Here is an 18,992-nt window from a genome sequence, read left to right as displayed (position 1 = left end):
GAAGCAAGAATGCCAGGTGCACTGAACTCACTGAGATTCTCAGAGCCACACAGATGAAGAGGGAGAGGACAGAGAGGTAGATCTGGAGTCGCTTTCCACCAAACCTCTTCCTCAGATATTCTGGCATAGTCATCACCTGCAGAGACAGACATCGACAGGGATTCACCTTCAGAGCCCAGCGCATTCAGATTATTCAACACTTACTAAGTACTTATGTGCATCTGCACTTCTGTAACTGTACCTGGTACCTTAGGAATACAGAGGTGAGTAAAACGCAGTCCCTTGGGAGAGCAGAAAGCCTGGAATAAACACAGGCATTGGAATCAGACAATCTTAGGATCCATTCCCAGATCTGACATTTACTACAAGTGAGACCTTTGGAAATTGACAATTTCTCCAAACCTCCTTTTTCTCATCTGTAAAGTAGGGATTTAATATGAAGGTATATGTAAAATACCCACAACACCACCAAATGCATGGTAGATAGATGTTCAACAAATAATTTTTATTATTTTCATCAATAATTTTGCAAGCCAGTAAAAACAATATTACTTAAAAATAATGAACCACAATTAATGGTTACATAATAAATTGATAATAAAACAAATTGGAAATATATATTTGGCATATATGTATATATTAAATTTAAGTTTTAGTTAGTTAACATATGGTGCAATATTGGTTTCAGGAGTAGAATTCAGTGATTAATCACTTATGTACAACACCCGATGCTCATCACAGTTACCCTCTTTACTACCCATTACCCATCTAGCCTATCTCCCATCCACCTCTATTTGGGTATATATATATATGTGTGTGCGTGTGTATATATATATATATATATTTAATTTACATCCAAGTTAGCATATAGTGCAACAATGATTTCTGGAGTAGATTCCTTAATGTCCCTTACCCATTTAGCCCATCCCCCCTCCCACAATCCCTCCAGTAAACCCTCTGTTTGCTTTCCACATTTAAGAGTCTCTTATGTTTTGTCCCCCTCACTGATTTTACATTATTTTTGCTTCCCTTCCCTTGTGTTCACCTGTTCTGTGTCTTAAAGTCCTCATATGAATGAAGCTGTATGATATTTATCTTTCTCTGACTGACTAATTTTGCTTAGCATAATACCCTCTAGTTCCATCCGCGTAGTTGCAAATGGCAAGATTTTATCCTTTTTGATTGCCAAGTAATACTTCACTATATATATACCACATCTTCTTTATCCATTCATCCATCGATGGACTTTTGGGCTCTTTCCTTACTTTGGCTATTGTTGATAGTGCTGCTATAAACATTGGGGTGCATGTGCCGCTTCAAAACAGCATACCTGTATCCCTTGGATAAATACCTAGTAGTGCAATTGCTGGGTTGTAGGGTAGTTCTATTTTTAATTTTTTGAGGAATCTCCACACTGTTTTCCAGAGTGGCTGCACAGGTTTGCACTTATTTGGGTATATATGTGATTATGTTTATTGAAAAGAAGAGAGTTAAATTAAATCTCTAATTAGAAAAAAGTCTGAGGTTATTACTGAAATATGAGATCAACTATGTGATGTGTATTATAAAAGGTGCAGCTTGCTAGTTTTTATAGCAGATTAAGCTTATGATTTAATTTCCTCCAATATAAAAGAACATTAAATAAATATTTATATAATATCAAAAACAAAAAGGATAACTCTTGGTGGCTCAGAAACCTCAAACATGGTAAACCACTTCCAAAAACACATGCATGAGTTCTGTGGCATTGATCCTTTTACCAAGGAGAGCATCATTCTACAGAAATTGTTCAAACCTGGTACTAGAAGGGACCCAGGATGAGCAAAAGGAGAATATATGGTGACCTGCAAAGGTATGAGCCAGAAGGCTTGCCCCTGAACACCCTAATCCCAAGAATTATTCCAGGATATAGCACTCCATGGTCTGAGTACCAGCAGTAGAAGAATAAATGTGGGAGGTCTGCTTGGAAAGGCAGAACAGTGGTTGGTGATACCTGGGTTGAAGGGGAGCTCACAGAGCTATGGTATATCCCACTCCTAATTAAAAAAAGAAACTATAAATCTCAGAATGACAAAAATTAGAATGAAGAAAAATAACATGTGTTGGTGAGGATGTGGGAAAATGGGAACCCTCACAATAGTCATAGGAAAGAGGACAGCTGACTGCAGCCACTTTCAAGAGCAATCTGGTAGCATTTAGTGGATTTATGTAAATGTAAGCCCAGAAATCCTGGGACAAGTGATATTACCCAGGTTTCATGATTGAGCAGAAAGAATGAGTGAATAAATGAATGCCTGACAGATGAGAACTGAGAACACCTTCAGGTACTCACCCCTGCCTTGATGTATATGGGGACAAAGAACCATCCTAGAACCAGCAACAGCAGCAAAGCCTACAAAATCCCAGAAAACAGTGTGAAGTTCGAGGGGCTTGGCTTGTGGGACTTATCACTTCATGACCTCTGAATCAGAAAACAAAGTAAGTTTGCATGGATGCTGTCCCACTCAACCAATTATGAGCCCAAGACAGCTACAGATTCTTTCCCTCTGTTTCTGTAATTTAGATACAGAAGGTAAGAGATCTGAGCCCAGCTGGACCCAGGAAGTTCATATTATTTTTGCCAAAAGGAATAATTCTTTTTAAAAATAGTTTTTATTTTATTTTTAATTTATTATTATTTGTTTTGAGAGAGAGAGAGAGAGAGAGCATGGGTGGGGGAGAGAGGCAGAGGGAGAGAGAGATAAAGAGAGAGAGAGAGAGAGAGAGAGAGAGAGAGAGAGACTCCTAAGCAGGCTCCATGCTTAACTCAGAGCCCTATGTGAAGCTTGATCCCATGGCCCTAGGATCATGAACTGAGCTGAAACCAAGAGTCAAATGCTTAACTGACTGAGCCACTCAGGTGCCCCCAACAGGAATAATTCTTGAAAGGGAGAAGTTATATATAGAGTGACAAAGCAATAAGAAAGCAGTTTGATGAAAGAAGAATATTCCTACTGTCTCCCAAGTCATGCCACATATAATAATGGTAATAGTATAATCTTGCATTAATGTTAATATATACAAAGTCTTCACATATATCACTTGTGTTGTCCTCATAACAACCAGATGAAGCAGATAAGGTAAGTAGTTATTCCTGTTTTATGGAGGGGGAACCTGAGCCTCACAGAGATTAAGGAAGCCCAAGGTCACAGGCTAAAAGAGCTAGACCCTTGGCAACCTGATAATCACACCCACTGGGGCCATAGGGCATCTTGCCCAGTTTATGGCACTATCAAAACAAAACATGGGCCATAGGGCATGTCTGGAGACAGGGTACATTCTGGAGTCCCTGATACTACTAAAGCAAAGCTAAGGGGAAAATCTTCAACAAGGGATGGGTACAGGTATTTTTGGATGACTCAAGGTCATTTCCTGAGTCTATCCAGGCATGGTCTGTTTTATACTTTCACTGTGATCTGACTTGTTTCCACATAAACATCTTCCTCTGACCGAAATGCATAATGTGTATTTGCAAACACCAGAAGGGATACAAGAACAGAAAAAGCTCAGGCACCCCAAGAAATATTAATGCATGTACCCAGACAAGGGCTAGACAATGAGGTGATATGAGAGGAATTGATCCCTGCCCTTAAAGGACTTAGTGTCTAATTAAGGGGACACAGCTTCTACTGGTGAAATGGCAGTAGAACAATTAAGAACTCAAACACAAAGTCTTTTAGATTCTATCTACTATCTTTAAATCATTTACTCCTTACTCAGGTCTCATGTCCTTAGCCAAGTCCCACTTGGTCAATTTCTATTCATCTATCTGAATGGATGAGTGCCATCTCCCTTAACATGTGCCAAGTCTCATCCTTCATCTAGGATAGATTCCCTCCTGTGTGAGCTCTCCCAACACTCAATGTGTGCTTCTCTCCTTGTACTTCCTACACCATAGTGAATGTGTATCTGTCTTTCCCACTGGGATATAAGCTTCTCAAAAGAAGGGATCATTGCTTTTACATGTTTTTATTCTGTGCATCTAATTCAGAGCCGGACACGTAGTGTAATAGCTCAGGAAGGAAAGAAACAAGTGAGAACTAAAAATGATCAAGGAGGTCAAGTGAAAGTGGGGATTCAATCATATAGAAATGATATTCCTGGTGGGAATACTGCTTGAGCAAAATCTCAGAAGTAGAGAATGAGACTGGATTGTCCCAGGCAGGCAGAATGGAGCCACATTCAGAGAAGACTCAGTTTCAAACTAGGGGTTGGTTAGAAGGAAAACTAGAAATCAAAGAAAGATATACCCTATACAGACTCCCAGAAGAACATACCTGGACAGAGTTTGGATTTAAAGGAAAAAGCTTATTATGTCACTTACATTCCATTCAAATGTTGCAGTGGCGATTCCTGAAGCTGCTCCCGTCCCAGCCAGCCCCACAAAGTGGCCACTGCCGATATTACTGGCGAAGAGAGAGGCGCCCATCTGCAATCCAAGGGAACAGACTAGGATCAGAGTTAAAAGACCCAAATCAGATTTCTTTAAAGCAGGTAAATGTTGAGATTTTCCATCATACCTCTTTAAGGCAGGAATCCTGTGGGCTAAATCCAGCCAATTACCAGTTTTTGTGTGGTTGGTAAGCTAAAAAAAAATTTTTTTTTAATTTTTGAATGGTTAAAAATATATAAGGAAGACTAATATTTTGTGATGTGTGAAATTATATGAAATTCAAGTTTCAGTGTTCATGAATAGTTTCATTGGAACACAGTTATGCTTGTTGGTTTTACATATTCACTATGGCTGCTTCTGTGCTACAACAGCAGAGTTGTGTGGTTGCAATGGACTGTATGGCTCATAAACTAAAATACTTACAGTCTGGCACTTTACAGAGAAGCTTGCTGACCCCTGCTTTAGGGGAATTTTAATTTATCTACCTGGGTGCTCTGGGTTGAGCCTGTCCTTGGCTAGGAACTGCCAGAGCTCCTGTTGGCCCCTTCAGTCATCCTCAAGGACTGCAAAGTTGGGTAGGAAGAAGTTCCTATGAATAATTCTGGCCTTAAGGACTCTTTTCTCACCCACCTCCTTTTATATCACATTGTCAACTGTTCTTAAGTCTCAAAGATCAAGAGAAATTTCTCGAGTAGGCAGGGATGAGCTCTAGTCCTCACAAAGCACAATTGGGGTGTAGGGTTACTGCAATGCCCACTTTTCTATTCGCATCTTTTCAGCCCTCTGTAAAGTCATCTTTTCTATTCAGACATTTGGAGCTAGAGGTTGGAATTGAACTCATTTTTGGCTATAGGATTGGTTGAGTCTTGAATGTTTCACAGAAACAATCCTTAGAAGGCAATGCTTGATTGGACATTCCAATTAAAATCCATTTCAAGCTTGGAGGTGGTCTGCTTCAACCACTCTTGCCAGGTCATTTCCCAGTCTCTGCTTCCATTCATACTATTTAGTCAGCAGATTCATGAAGGAAGAATGTACTAAGCATCCACTGTATACCCAACTGACTGCTGACACAGTATGGATTCAGAGAAGAAGATGCACTCTTTGGTGCAATGGGACTCTTGCCAAGGAGGCCAGACATAAAAACCCAGAAAGGAAGAGATCAACTGGGCAAGAGTCAGAGATACCACCATACACAACATCATAGAGAACACACACATCCACTATCATAACTGCATGGATTATAAGGACTAGACAGGCTGGAATGCAGGGTGAGACTTCTCAGATGAAGCAGGGCTTGAGTTGGGTGTTGAAGGAGGAGAGCAGAGAGGGGGATGTTCATCCAAACAAGAGGGGTGGCACTAGTTCGGGTTTGGGAGCAAAGAAGGAATGTGCTGGGGATGGTAAGGAGCTTAAGGCAGAAGATTCTTAATGAGGACCGGGGAAAAAGAATATGACACAGAGATTAACTGAGGCTTCTCAAATGCCACACTATACTTGCTCTCATAATAGGTGATGTACTATCATTTACTGGAATGGCAGAATAGAACTCTGGGGTCAGGGATTTAGGAAGAGACACCAGCAAGTAGGCAACCAATGCACTTCAGAAACTATCAGCATTCCCAGTGTCTTCTTTATTTACTCTTAAACACACACATAGGAAATTTATCTCTGGAAAACCCTGGCGCACTCACCGGCCACCAGGTCATATCTCGACCAGCCAAGAAGAAGCCTCCAACAGTGCCCCGGTTGGTCTTCAGCATTGCCTAAGCAGAAAGGAAGACATGTGAGAGTCAAACACCGCAAATTCACCCAGGATGTTACAGATGCTCTGGTCAGAATGTTCATAGTAGTCACTTTTTCAACACTCTTAAAGAGAAACATTTTCTTAGAAACTGTGATATAGCATCAATTTTAAAAGGACTTGAAAATCATAGTTTCATCGAAATGGAGGGACTTTAAGAAATCATATTCCTCAACATCTGTCCTAATTGCTCTGTTTATTTACATTTATAAAAACAATGCAAGGTATCAGTAAATCTGTGCTTGGAAGTAATTTTGCAGCCTTACACTCATTACTAAATAGAAAGAATGAGTGTAATGAATTAGGCATCCAACTGACTCATTTAGAAAGTGAGCAAAATTCTACTCCTGAAATCAATGTTACACTAGATGTTAACTAACTAGAGTTTAAATAAAAATTTGAAAAAAGAAAGTGAGCAAAAAACAAAGGAAAATAAAAGATGTGAGATAATGCAAATAACATCCTTATTCATTATGCCAGGCACTGGACACGCCAAACAGAATATGTCTGAAGTTCTCACTGCTGGCTCTGTTCAAATGATGGTGTTGGTAGGAGAACAAATTAACTGAGTAAATATTATTTACGTCACACATGAGACAATGGTTCTGAGAAAAGGATAATGAAATCTGACAGCTGTTAGTGTTTTCTCAGCATTGTCACATTGTTATACCACACCCTTCCCTCCCTTAGACATTTTAACCCCAAACTTGGTGCCCACCCAGAACACCCCATTGGACTCCTACATACCCACAGCCCGACAGCCATCACCACCATGAAATAGATGACAATGACAGAGATGTCAGCAGCATTTTGGATGCGCTCTGACATCTCAGGAGGACCCAGGGTCCCAGTCATGGTGCTGGGGCTTAACGTGCTGGCCATGGCCATGGTACTTTCCCATCCCAGGGATGGCCCTTTCTTTATATAAGCTCTGGGTTAATAATCAGCCTTGAGCAGGTGGGGCACGCTATCAGAACAAACTCCTGGGCATGGGAGACCTTTAAACCTCTTCTTTGAAACTCTGAGACCCTGGTCTTCCAGCAGTCAATATTGACCTAAGTCTTATGGAAAGTGGGAATAAGCAGTGAAAGATAAGAAATGGGATAAGAATTGCAGGTCAAGAGTGGGGAGTTCACTGAAAGTAAAGATGGGTTTTTAAGATTTGACCAGGTTGAGTGGGGATTAAGGAGAGACGAAAGGGACAAGAAAAGAAGGACAGAGTGAAAGGTCAAGAAAAGAGCCAAGAAGGATGGGGTGAGAGTCTTTCATGGAACAGACGATTCCTGACCAAGGAATTATATCCCTTGAAAATGAAGTTAATTGTGCATTTCATGGGTTTCAAAGCCTATATTTCTTTGAACAGGTAATCTAAGTGGGCTTTATATGACACATTAGGATCATGGTGGCCCATGTAGGAAAGGGAAGTGGCTCTACAAGCAGGGCTGTTGTGGGACTGGGCCGGTTTTGACAAGTGACTTGTATTTCTAATGAATTCCTTCTCAAGGCTGAATAATATTCCATTGCATGTATATACCATATTTTGTTTATCTGGGGACCCAGGACCCTACTGACTGCTTAAAGTTAAAAGTAAATTATTTTATTTTTTTCCCTCCATATTTTTTGGTAAAATAATGTGGTAAGATATGGATAATATAAAATTTGCCGTTGTTGCCATTTTTTTTTCAACGTTTTTAATTTATTTTTGGGACAGAGAGAGACAGAGCATGAACGGGGGAGGGGCAGAGAGAGAGGGAGACACAGAATCGGAAACAGTCTCCAGGCTCCGAGCCATCAGCCCAGAGCCTGACACGGGGCTCGAACTCACGGACCGCGAGATCGTGACCTGGCTGAAGTCGGACGCTTAACCGACTGCGCCACCCAGGCGCCCCTGTTGCCATTTTTTAAAAGCAAGCTCCATGCCCAATGTGGGGCTTGAACTCACAACCACGAGATCAAGAGTTGCATGCTCCACTGACTGAGCCATCCAGGGGTCCCCACTGTTGTCATATTTTAAGTGTATAATTCAGTGGTGTTAAGTACATTCTCAATGTTGTGCAACCATCACCACTATCATTTTCAGAACTTGTAATCATCCCTAACAGAAGTTCAGCACCTAATAAATAAAACTCATTCCTCCCTATTCCCAGCCTCTGGTAACCTCTGTTCTACCTTCTGTAGATTAGCCTGTTCTAGGTACCTCAAATAAGTGGAATCTTATAATATTTGCCTTTATGTGTTGGATTTATTTTGCTTAGCATTATGTTTTCAAGATTCATCCATGCTGTAGCATGTATCAGCACTGGATTCCTTTGCAAAGCTGAATAATATCTGTTAAGGAACATTTGTGTTATTTGTACCTTTTAGATATTGTGAATACTACTGCTATGAACTTGGTGTACAAGTATCTGTTTGAGTGCCTACATCCAATTTTTTGAGTACACACCTAGAATTAGAATCACAGTTTTTTTTTAATTTTTTTTAACGTTTATTTATTTTTGAGACAGAGAGAGACAGAGTATGAACGGCGGAGGGTCAGAGAGAGGGAGACACAGAATCCGAAACAGGCGCCAGGCTCCGAGCTGTCAGCACAGAGCCCAACGCGGGGCTCGAACTCACGGAGTGCGAGATCGTGACCTGAGCCGAAGTCGGCTGCCCAACCGACTGAGCCACCCAGGCGCCCCTAGAATCACCGGGTTTTATGATAATTCTATATTTAACATTTTAAGGAACCACCATGCTTTTTTTTTTTACACATCATTTAACTTTCCCAGCAGCAATGCACAAGATTTCCAATTTCTCCATAAACTCACCAACATGTGTTATTTTCAGTTTTTAAAATTATAGCCATCCTTGTAGGTGTGTAGTGGTATCTCATTGTGGTTTTGATTTCTACTATTAGTGCAACAATAATGATGTTGAACATCTTTTCATGTGCTTATTGGCTATTTGTATATATTTTTGAAGAAATGTTTATTCAAGTCTTCTGCTCATTTTAGAATTGGATTGTTTGTTTTTGTTTTTGTTGTTGAAAATGTAGGAGTTCTTTAGATATTCTGGATGTTAATCTCTCATCAGAGAGTTTGAAAGCAGTTTTTTCCCATTCCATGGATTGTATTTTATTTCCTATGATAGTGTCTTTTGCACAAAATTTTTAATTATAGTGAAGTTCAGTTTTTCTTATTTTTTTCTTTTTTTGCTTGTGCTATTAGTGTCATATTCAAGAAATCATCACCAAGCCAATGACAAAAATTTTACCCTATGTATTATAGTTCTAGTTCTTAGATCTAGAATATGATCTAATTTTTGAACATGATGTAAGGCAAGGGTCCAATTTCATGTGCATATCCAGTTTTTGAGCATTATTTATTGAAGACTTTTTTTTCCCCTGTTGAGTGACCTTTTACCCTTATAAAAAATAATTTAGTGCCACAAACAAGGTTTTTTTTTTTCTCTTTTCCCCTGGGATCTTTTTCTTTTCTATTGTTCTGTATGTTTGTTCTTAAGCCAGTACCACATTGTTTTGATTACTGTAGGTGGGTTTGTAGTAAGTTTTGAAATCACAAAGTGTGAGACCTCCAAGGTCTCCCTTTTAAAGTTTATTTATTTATTTTGAGAGAGGCAGGGAGAGAGGGAGAGACAGAATCCCAAGCAGGCTCTGCACCACCAGCGTGGAGCCCCATGTGGGGCTCAAATCCACAAACCAAACCATGAAATCATGACCTGAGCTGATATCAAGAGTCTGAGCCTTAACAGACTGAGCTACCCAAGTTCCCCACTTCTCTATCTTTAAGAATCTTTCATGGTTTGTTTCCTCTTTCTTTTAGGGGCATCTGGGTGGCTCAGTCAGTTAAGCATCTGACTTCGGCCCAGGTCATGATCTCACAGTTTGTGAGTTTGAGCCCCGCATCAGGCTCTGTGCTGACAGCTTGGAGCTTGGAGCCTGGAGCCTGCTTCTGACTCTGTGTCTCCTTCTCTCTCTCTCTGTCCCTCCCCCCGCTCATGCTCATACTCTGTCAAAAATAAGTAAACTAAAAAAAATTAAATTCTAGTAAACATACAGTGTAGTATTGGTTTCAGGAGTAGAACATAGTGATTCATCACTTACATATAACACCAAGTGCTCATCCCAAGTGCCCTACTTAATGACATCACCCATTTAGCCCCTCCTCCCACCCACCCCCTCTCCATGAACCCTCAGTTTGTTCTCTGTATTTAAGAATCTCTTATGATCTGCCTCTCTCTATTTTTATCTTAATTTTCCTTCACTTCCCCTATATTCATCTGTTTTGTTTCTTAAATTCCACATATGAATGGAATCATACTATATTTGTTTTTCTCTGACTGACTTATTTCACTCAGCCTAATACACTCTAGTTGCATCCATGTTGTTGCAAATGGTAAGATTTCATTCTTTTTGATCGCTGAGCAATATTCCATTGTATATATATACCACATCTTCTTTACCTATTCATCAGTCAATGGACATTTGGGCTCTTTCCATAATTTGGCTATTGTTGATAGTGCTGCTATAAACATTGGGGTGCATGTGCCCCTTTGAATCAACATTTTTGTATTCTTTGGAGAAATACTTAGTAGTGCAATTGCTGAGTCATAGGGTAGTTCTATTTAAAATTTTTTGAGGAACCTTCATACTGTTCTTCAGAGTGGCTACAACAGTTTGCATTCCCACTAACAGTGCAAAAATGTTCCTCTTTCTCCACATCCTTGCCAACATCTGTTGTTTCCTGAGTTGTTAATTTTAGCCATTCTAACAGGTGTGAGGTGATATCTCATTGTGCTTTTGATTAGTATTCTCTGACAATGAGTGATGTTGAGCATCTTTTCATGTGTCTGCTAGCCTTCTGGGTGTCTTCTTTGGAAAAGTGTCTATTCATGTCTTCTGCCCATTTCTTCACTGGATTTTTTGTTTTTGGGTGTTGAGTTTTCTCAGTTCTCTATAGATTGTGGATACCAACCCTTTATCTGATATGTCATTTGCAAATATCTTCTCCCATTCCACTGGCTGCCTTTTAGTTTTGTTGATTGTTTTCTTCACCCTGAAGAGGTTTTTATCTTGATGAGATCCCAATAGTTCATTTTTGCTTTTGTTTCTCTTGCCTCCAATGACATGTCTAGTAAGAAATTGCTGTGGTTGAGGTCTAAAAGGTTGCTGCCTGTTTTCTCCTGTAGGATTTTGATGATTTTTTTGTCTTACATTTAAGTCTTTAATCCATTTTGAATTTATTTTTTGTATGGTATAAGAATGTGGTCCAGTATCATTCTTCTGCATGTCACTGTCCAGTTTTCCCAGCATCATTTGCTGAAGAGACTGTATTTTTTTCCATTGGATATTCTTTCCGGCTTTGCTGAATATTAGTTGGCCATACATTTGTGGGTCCATTTCTGGGTTTTATGTTCTGTTCCATTGATCTATGTGTCATTTTTGTGCCAGTATCATACTGTCTTCATGACTACAGCTTTGTAACACAGCTTGAAGTCTGGAACTGTGATGCCTCCAGCTTTGGTTTTCTTTTTTAACATTACTTTGGTTATTTGGAGTCTTTTCTGGTTTCATCAAATTTTAGAATTGTTCTAGTTCTGTGAAGAATGCTGGTATTATTTTCATATGTATTGTATTGAATACATAGATTCCTTTGGGTAATATGACATTTTATTAAAAAAATTTTAATTCTTATTTATTTTTGAGAGAGACAGAGACAGAATGTGAGTGGGTTAAGGGCAGAGAGAGAGACACACACACACATAATCCGAAGCAGGTTCCAGGCTCCAAGCTGTCAGCACAGAGCCTGACACGGGGCTTGAACTCACGAGCTGTGAGATCATGACCTGAGCCGAAGTTGGACGCTCAACCGACTGAGCCACCCAGGTGCCCCTAGACATTTTAATAATATTTCTTCTTCAGATCCATGAGCATGGATTGTTTTTTCCATATTTTGTGTCTTCTTCAATTTCTTTATAAGCTTTCTATAGTTTTCAGTATACAGATCTTTTACCGCTTTTGTTAAGTTTACTCCTAAGTATCTTATGGTTTTTGGTACAATTATAAATGGGATTAATTCCTTGATATCTCTTTCTGCTGCTTCATTATTGATGTATAGAAATGCAACTGATTTCTATATGTTGATTTTATATCCTGAGACTTTGTGGAATTTATGTATCAGCTCTGGCAGTTTTTTGGTGGAGTCATTTGAGTTTTCCACATAGAGTATTGTTTGTCTGGGAAGAGTGAAAATTTGACTTCTTCCTTACCAATTTGGATGCCTTTTATTTCTTTTTGTTGTCTGATTGCTGAGGCTAGGACTTCCAGTACTATGTTGAACAACAGTGGTGAGAGTGGATATCCCTGTCATGCTCCTGAACTTAGGGGGGTCTTTCTATCCCTACTTTCTTGAGGGTTTTTATCAAGAGTGGTTGCTGTATTTTGTCAAATGCTTTTTCTGCATCTATTGAGAGGATCATATGGTTCTTATCCTTTCTTTTATTAATGTGGTGTATCACATTGATTTATTTGCAAATATTGAACCACCCCTGAAGCCCAGGAGTAAATCCCACTTGATCATGGTGAATAACTCTTTTAAAGTATTGTTGAATTCCATTTTCTAGTATTTTGTTGAGAATTTTTGCAACCATGTTCATTAGGGATATTGCCTTGTAATTCTCCTTTTTTGTGGGGTCTTTGTCTGGTTTTGGAATCAAGGTGATGCTGGCTGTGTAGAATGAGTTTGAAAGTTTCCTTCTATTTGTATTTTTTTTGGAACCGTTGAGAAGAATAGGTATTAACTCTTTAAATGTCTGGTAGAAATCCCCTGGGAAGCCATCTGGCCCAGGACTCTTAACTGTTGGGAGATTCTTGCTCAGTGTTCCAATTTCTTTGCTGATTATGGATCTGTTCAAATTTTCTATTTCTGCCTGTTTCAGTTTTGGTAGTTGTGAGTTTCTAGGAATTTGTCCAGTTCTTCCAGATTGCCCAGTTTGTTTGCATGTTATTTTCATAGTATTCTCTTACAAATGTTTTTATACTGTGGTGTTGGTTGTGATCTCTCCTCTTTCATTCATTCATTCATTCATTCATTCATGATTTTATCTATTTGGGTTATTTTCTCTTTTTGATAAGTCTGGTTTGGAATTTATAAATTTTGTTTATTCTTTCAAAAAACCAGCTCCTAGTTTCATTGATCTGTTCTACTGGTTTTTGTTTGTTTGTTTTTGTTGTTTCTCCATCTATTGTTTATTTCTGCTCTGATCTTTATTATTTCTCTTCTTCTGCTGGCTTTTGGGTTTATTTGCTGTTCCTTTTCTAACTCCTTTAGGTTTAAGGTTAAGTTGTGTTTTGCGGACCTTTCTTGCTTCTTGAGATGGGCCTAAATTGCAATATACTTTCCTCTTTGGACTGCCTTTGCTGTATTCCAAAGGGTTTGGACTGTCATATTTTTATTTTCATAGGCTTCTCTGTATTTTTTATTTCTTCTTTAATTTTTTGTTTAACCCATTTATTCTTTAGTATGATGTTCTTTAACTTCCATGTATTTGAGGGCTTTCCAATTTTTTTTCTTGTGGTTGACTTCAAGTTTCATAGTGTTGTATTCTGAAATTATGCATGGTATGATTTCAATATTTTTGTATCTGTTGAGGGCTGATTTGTGAGCCAGCATATGATCTATTCTGGAGAATGTTCCATATGCACTTGAGAATAATGTGTATTCTGCTGCTTTAAGATTAATGTTCTGAATATATCTGTTAAGTCCATCTGGTCCAGTGTGTCATTCAAAGCCATTGTTTCCTTGTTGATTTTCTGCTTAGATGATCTGTCCATTGCTGTTAATGGGGTGTTAAAGTCCCCTAATATTGGGGTACTTGGGTGGCTCAGTCGATTAAGCGTCCAACTTCAGCTAAGGTCATGATCTCATGGTTCATGGGTTTGAGCCCCCTGTTGGGCCCTGTGCTGACAGCTAAGAGCCTGGAGCCTGCTTTGGATTCTGGGTCTCCTTGTCTCTCTGCCCCTCCTCCGTGCATGCTTTGTCTCTCAAAATAAATAAACGTTAAAAAAAGTCCCCTACTATTATTGTATTACTGTCATGGGTTTATTTATGTTTGTTATTAATTGATTTATATATTTGGGTGGCCCAAGATGGGGCATAAATATTTACAATTGAGGTTTATAAATTTTGTTTATTCTTTCAAAAAAATAGTTTTTATCTTCTTGATCCATAGACCCCTTAATTATGATATAATGCCCTTCTTTGTCTTGTTATAGTCTTGGGTTTACAATCTAGTTTGTCTGATATAAGTATGGTTCCTCTGGCTTTCTTTTGCTGTCCATTAGCATGATAGGTGGCTCTCCATCTCCTCCCTTTCAACCTGCCAATGTGCTTATGTCTAAAATGAGTCTCTTGCAGGCAGCATATATATGGTCTTGTTTTTTCAATCTATTCTGATACCCTATGCCTTTTGATTCAAGCATTTAGTCCATTTACATTCAGGGTGATTAGTGCCATAGCATTACCTATAAATTTGGTGTTTCTGGTGATGTTCTCTGTTCCTTTTGGTCTTTTTTTCCCCTCCCAGTCAAAGGGTTCCCCTTTAATATTTCTTACAGGGCTGGTTTAGTGATCATAAACTCTTTTAGTTTTTTGTTTGTCTGGGAAACTCTTTATCTCTCCTCTATTCTGAATGACAGTCTGCTGGATAAAGAATTCTGAGCTGCATATTTTTCCCATTCAGCATATTGAGTATATCCTGCCACTCCCTTCTGGCCTGACAAGTTTCTGTGGACAAATCTGCTGTGAAACTGATCTGTCTTCCCTTGTAGGTTAAAGACTTGTTTCCCTTGCTACTTTCAGGATCCTTTCCTAATCTTTGTATTTTGTGAATTTGACTATGATATGTCTTGGTGATGGCTGCTTTTTGTTGAATTTAATGGGAGTTCTCTATGCTTCTTGGATTTTGATGTCTGTGTCCTTCCATAGATTAGGGATGTTTTCAGCTATAATTTTCTCACACAAACCTTCTGCCCCCTTTTCTCTCTCTTCATCTTCTGGGACACCTATGATATGAATGTTTTTTTCATTTTAATAAGTCACTGAGTTCCCTAAGTCTATCTTTGGGATCCATTACCTTTTTTTCCTTCTTCTTTTCAGCTTCATTATTTTCCATAATTTTATCTCTTATATCACTAATTCACTCCTCTCCTTTGTCCATCCTCACTGTCATGGCATCCATTCCCATTTGCATCTTGGTTATAGAATTTTGGCTTGACTAGATTTTAGTTTTCATCTCTGCAGTAAGGGATTCTGTACTGTGCTCTATGCTTTTTCCAAGCCCAGCTAGAATTCTTATAATTGTTTTAAATTCTAGTTCAGACATCTTACCTTTAACTATCTTGATTAAAACCCTGGCCATCATTTCTTCCTTTTCTTTCTTTTGAGGTGAATTTCTTCATCTTGTTATTTTGGAAGAAGAGAGAAAAAAGTAATAAAATGAAATAAAAATTTAAAAAAACATAAAGGAAACTAGATATTAGATGTGTTTTGGTCTGTTTGTTAAGAGAAGCTTGATAGGAAAAAGAGAAAAGAGCAAAAGAAATAAAATAAATAAAAGTAACATTAAATTAAATTAAAAAATTTGCTTTTTCTGTATCGAAGAAGAAAAACCACAAAACACAACAGAAAAAAAAAACAGAAGAAAAAATAAAACAAAACAAAACAAACAAAAAACCCCAGACAAACAAACAAACAAACAGTCCCAAATAAACCTAGATCCAGTTTCCCCTAGAGCTGAAACTTTGCAGCACTCGATGATCAGTAAGCTTAGTGCATGGAAGGGGTTTGTGCTGGTTCTGGGGAAGGAGTCTGCTGCTCTGATTCTCAGGGGGACCTTCCTTAATGGAGAGGTACCTAGAGGGCTCAGCGAGGTGTGGCTTGGTGTAACATCTCCTCTTCCATTTGGTAGCACTGCTTAACTCACTGGGGTGGATCAGTGCTGTTGGGTTAGGGGTGAAAATGGCTTTGTCCCAGTCTCTAGTCTCTAGAGTGGGAAGTTCATACAGACCTGTGATCCATCACCCTTCCTGTGTCCCTGGCTTCCATCAGCTCCCCACCTTCCCTCTGTCAGTGTCTGAGCTGTCCACCTGCCAGGTGGTGCCTCCCTCCAGAGTTTTATCTCAGGTGTGGCTGTGTTTCAAAACCCCACACTTTGGCAAATCAAAAGAGACAGCTGGTGCCAGGGTTTGCTGTCCTGAGCTGCATTTTTGTTCCTATATGGATAAATGGGGCAGCTCTATGGTGCTCACTATTCTTTTGCCTGTGGGGAGGCCATATCACCCCTACCAAATGCACTCTAAGCAGAGGAACCACTTCTCACTGGGTGACCTAGGGGGATCTTCAGACCATGCTCCCCATTCTGTCACTGTAGCACTGCCAGGTGCTGACCTCCAAAACTTCAGACTCTGCACTCCAAAACTTCAGTTTGCCAAAAAACTGGAAGTATTGAAACCTTTTCCTTTCTCTCTGCCAGTGGTTTGGGGGAAAAGTTTTCTTGTGCATCCCTGCACTTGTTTTCACTCTTTCTAACTACTTTCAGGGGGAGTCTTTTTCTTGCATGGACCAGATGACCTGCTCAATCTCCCCCTCCCTCTTTCTCCTTTCCGTGAAAAGGGCTCCCCCAACTCCGTGGCACCAGGGCTCCTCTCTCCCATTTTACCTCTCTGCACCCCATACCTGCCACATTATCTCTCTCAAATTATGCAGATTTTTCTGTTAATCTTCAGATCAATTTCCTAGGTGTTCAAAATGTTTTGATGTTGATCTAGCTGTGTTTGAGGGACAAGAAAAACCCAGGGTCCTCTTACTATTCCCCATCTTAACTCCTCCCTAGGTCCATTTCTGACCATTTAAATTCAGGATAAGGTGTAAGACTGAGGAAATGTAAGCCTCAATAAGAGCCGAGTGGAAAATCGAATAGATCCTGATTCAGGAGAATAAGAGTAGAGCTAAATTATCTAACGCTTATTTTAACACAGAAGAAGCTCCTGCCCAATTCTGTTTCACTAGAAAAAAAATTAAGCTTGGCTTCAGAATAAGGCAAGAATATGTCACTTTTTAGAGACCCTAAGAGCCCAGGGTCTGAAACCTTCATGTGAGGTGAGAAAATCCACAAGAAATAAAAGATGTGGTAAGCTCTCATAAATTGATGCATATTAATAACTTCCATTTACCCATCAAGTTAACCCATTAAATTAACTTTGTTGAAAGAAAGCAATGGTTTCCTTTAGATCATTTTTTCTGTCTGAGTAAGAAGTTTCTGTTGGGTACACATCGCCTTCCACCTAAAGGCCTGGAGTTTTGATCATTTGGGCCCCCACTTTATCCTGGGGGAAGAGTGGAGTCTGAAGGTGTAGCTTCCCTGCCTTTTGAAGCCTTTGCTACTCCAGACTATGTGGCTTCAGCCTCCCTCGTTCCCACCATTGTGCATTCACATACTTATATACTCTCATCTCAGGCCCAAGGCCAGAGGGAAGAAGGAGGAGGAGAGAATCTGATATGAAGAGACCTCAGAGACCTTCAGGTCTATAGTTCCTGTTGATCAGACTGAAAAATTAATAAAGTAATCTTTGGGCCATCCAAAAGAAAAGCAAATTCTTCTGCTTTCCTTGGGAGATCTATATGGAAGAGTTGGTTTGAAAACTATTTTTGCATATGTGTGACTTTGGGTTAGCATTTGGGGATGGTTCCATCCACCTCCTGTGTCCTCATCTCCCTGCTACAGCTACAGTGGCCTTCTGTCTGTCACCTGTCCTATCACTGGTATATACTAGACATTTCTTAAACAATTACTTACTGAATTAATGAATGCTAAGAACCCTGGAAAGTGGGCTATTTTCACACCTTTCCCATAGGAGGAGAAAATAGAGTCCCTGCAGCCCTGATCTTTCCCTGAGTTTTACTCCCATATTTCCACTGAATGCTACCAGGTTCCATAAATCAACAAGTACAAAACCAGACTCATCACTGACTTTCTCAATTTTACTGTTTCCCAAATGTTTCCCATATCAGTCATGATCTCACAACCTCACCACTATTGATATTTTGGGCTGGATAATTTTTTGTTGTGGGAGGCTGCCCTGTGTATTGTGGGATGTTAACAGCATTCCCAGCTACTATCCACTGGATGCCATTGGCAACCCCTCCTCCTACCCCCAAGCATGACAGCCAAAAATGTCTATGATCATTGTCAAAAGTCCCCTGGGGGACAAAATCACCTCTGGTTTAGAGTCATTGACACAGTCACTCAAACCCACCACCTTAGTTAACTTCAAACTTAATTAGCTTTTTCTCACCCACCAGATCCATGTAGTCACCAGCTGGGTAGATTCTACTCCTAATCACATTCCAAACTCGTCTCTTCTTGATTTTCATGCCAGGAACGCTATCACACAGCCATACTCTCTTCTTGCTGTGTTTCTCTATTTTATGCTATGTTTTTAAAAGTTTCATATATGGAAACCTGAAAACGTCACTGCAGTGTTTAAACTTTTCAGTGTCCTTTCAAGTAATTGAAGCCCTAAGTCCCAAAGATGGCATATAAAGCACTTTTCTGGCTTCCCTCACCACAAGTCTATCTTGTTTCTTTATCTGCTTAGCCCTTCTCCACCTCACCACTATCTCCAGTTGGCACCCACAGGCAGATTCCTGACACCTCCTGGATGTCCCGGATCTTGAATGCTGCAGGGGTTGTAGG

General features: G+C 39.6%; 1 protein-coding gene across 1 annotated transcript in view; it reads right to left on the bottom strand.

Moving 5' to 3' along the window:
• Positions 1–7,118, bottom strand: part of LOC132665531 (solute carrier family 5 member 4) — a 45,865-nt gene extending 38,747 nt beyond the window's left edge. Inside the window, exons 1-5 of the mRNA XM_078435649.2 lie at positions 6,984–7,118; positions 6,127–6,198; positions 4,364–4,468; positions 2,333–2,392; positions 32–136 (exon numbers count right to left, since the gene is read on the bottom strand). Coding sequence (XP_078291775.1) covers positions 32–136; positions 2,333–2,392; positions 4,364–4,468; positions 6,127–6,198; positions 6,984–7,118 — 477 coding nt within the window. The remainder of the gene's footprint in view (positions 1–31; positions 137–2,332; positions 2,393–4,363; positions 4,469–6,126; positions 6,199–6,983) is intronic.
• Positions 7,119–18,992: the final 11,874 nt, after the last annotated feature.

This window comes from Panthera onca, chromosome D3 (genome assembly GCF_046562875.1).
Source record: "Panthera onca isolate mPanOnc1 chromosome D3, mPanOnc1 haplotype 2, whole genome shotgun sequence".
In the NCBI taxonomy this organism is placed as follows: domain Eukaryota; kingdom Metazoa; phylum Chordata; class Mammalia; order Carnivora; family Felidae; genus Panthera; species Panthera onca.
Note: the sequence above shows the minus strand (reverse complement) of the source record. Positions and strands in the feature narration are given on the sequence as shown.